Below are 1,919 nucleotides of genomic sequence, written 5' to 3'. Positions count from 1 at the left end.
AAAAAATGCAAGCAAATGTAGAAACAGATAACAACCGTAAATTCTTACTATGGGGACAGAGAAGACCAAATCACAAATTCAGAAGAGGACAAGATTGTCAATATATCCACATCTGAAAGCTCAAAGTGGAGTATGAACTGGTCTCAAGCCTAAAAGGCCTTTTTGGAAAGGCTCAAGAAGGATTTTAAAAGTCAAATAAGAAAGATAGAAGAAAATGGGGAAAAAGAAATAAGAGTTATTCAAGAGAGAGTTAATAGCTTGGAAAAACAAGGACAAAAATTGAACATAGAAAAGAAGTCCTTAAAAGATACAATTGGCCAAATGGGAAAAAAAGTACACTGAAGAAAACAACTATTTAAAAAGTAGAATTGGCCAAATGGAAAAGAAGGCACAAAAACTCACTGAAGAGGAGAACTCCTTAAAAATAAAATGGGCCACTTTCTTTTCCCTCTTCCGGTGACGGACCTGACAGAAATTAAAAATGGTTCAGCGTCTGACATATCGCCGTAGGCTGTCCTACAATACAGCTTCCAACAAAACTCGGCTGTCACGAACCCCGGGTAACAGAATTGTTTACCTTTATACCAAGAAAGTTGGAAAAGCACCAAAATCAGCCTGTGGTGTATGCCCAGGAAGACTTCGAGGTGTTCGTGCAGTGAGACCTAAAGTTCTTATGAGGCTATCGAAGACAAAAAAGCATGTCAGCAGGGCTTATGGTGGCTCCATGTGTGCTAAGTGTGTCCGTGACAGGATCAAGCGTGCTTTCCTGATTGAGGAGCAGAAAATTGTTGTGAAGGTGTTGAAGGCACAAGCACAAAGTCAAAAAAGTAAATAAAAAGGATATGTTTTTTGAATAATAAAGAAAATTAAAATTTAAAAAAAAATGGGCCAAATGGAAAGGGAGGTACAAAATCTAATTGAAGAAAACATTCATTAAAAATTAAAGTTGTGCAAGGGGAAGTTACTGACTCTATGAGACATCAAGAATCAATCAAACACATTTTTTTAAATGAAAAAAAAGTAGAAAAGAATGGAAAATACCACACTGGGGAAAAAAAAAAAAACAACTGTCTTGGAAAACAGATTCTGGAGAGATAATTTCAAAAATGATTGGTTTTCCTGAAAGCCATGATCAAAAACAGAGCCTGGGCAGCATTTTTAAGAAATCATAAAGGAAAATTGCCTTGAGGTCCTAAAACCAAAGGGTAAAATAGTCATGGAAAGACTCCATTGATCATCTCCTGAAAGAGATCCCTAATTGAAAAATGACAAGGAATGTTGTAGCCAAATGCCAAAATTATAAGGTCAAAGAGAAAATACTACAAGCAGCAAGAATGAAATAATTTAAATATCATGGAACCACAGTCAGGATCATACAGGACCTTGCAGCTTCTACATTAAAGGATCAGAGGGCTTGGCATATGACATTTTGGAAGGCAAAGAAGCTTGGAGTACAACCAAGGATCAATTAATAGGTGAAATTGAGCATAATTTTTCATGGGAGGAGATGGACATTCAATGAAAACAGGGGACTTCCAAACCTTCCTGATGAAAAGACCAGAGCTCAACAGAAAATTTGATCTTCAAATAGAAATATATTTCCTATTTATTTAGAAATAGAATAGAAAATCTGACTTTGAAACTCAAGATTCAAGAAAGGCATAAAAATGTAAACAGGAAAGGGATAGAAAAAATCTTATTCAATAAGGGCAACTGTCTACATCCCTACGAAGGAAGATGATATTTGTAACTCTTGAGAACTGTGTCTTTATTATGACATTTAGAAAGAGTATACATAGATGGAAGGCATAGGTATAAGTAACTTTGATGTGCAGATAAAAAATCAGAGGCAGAAAAGGGTAAATTACAGCACATAAAGAGGCACAAAGACCTATTATAGCAGAGAGAAAAAAGGGAGG

At 35.7% G+C, this 1,919-nt stretch overlaps 1 protein-coding gene across 1 annotated transcript; it reads left to right on the top strand.

The window, feature by feature from the left end:
* Positions 1-452: 452 nt before the first annotated feature.
* LOC118854058 (60S ribosomal protein L34) lies at positions 453-884 on the top strand. The gene has a single exon (XM_036764365.1). It carries the CDS (start codon positions 482-484, stop codon positions 833-835), a length of 354 nt encoding a protein of 117 aa, XP_036620260.1. The 5' UTR covers positions 453-481; the 3' UTR covers positions 836-884.
* Positions 885-1,919: the final 1,035 nt, after the last annotated feature.

Source organism: Trichosurus vulpecula, chromosome 6 (genome assembly GCF_011100635.1).
Source record: "Trichosurus vulpecula isolate mTriVul1 chromosome 6, mTriVul1.pri, whole genome shotgun sequence".
Lineage (NCBI taxonomy): Eukaryota > Metazoa > Chordata > Mammalia > Diprotodontia > Phalangeridae > Trichosurus > Trichosurus vulpecula.
Note: the sequence above shows the minus strand (reverse complement) of the source record. Positions and strands in the feature narration are given on the sequence as shown.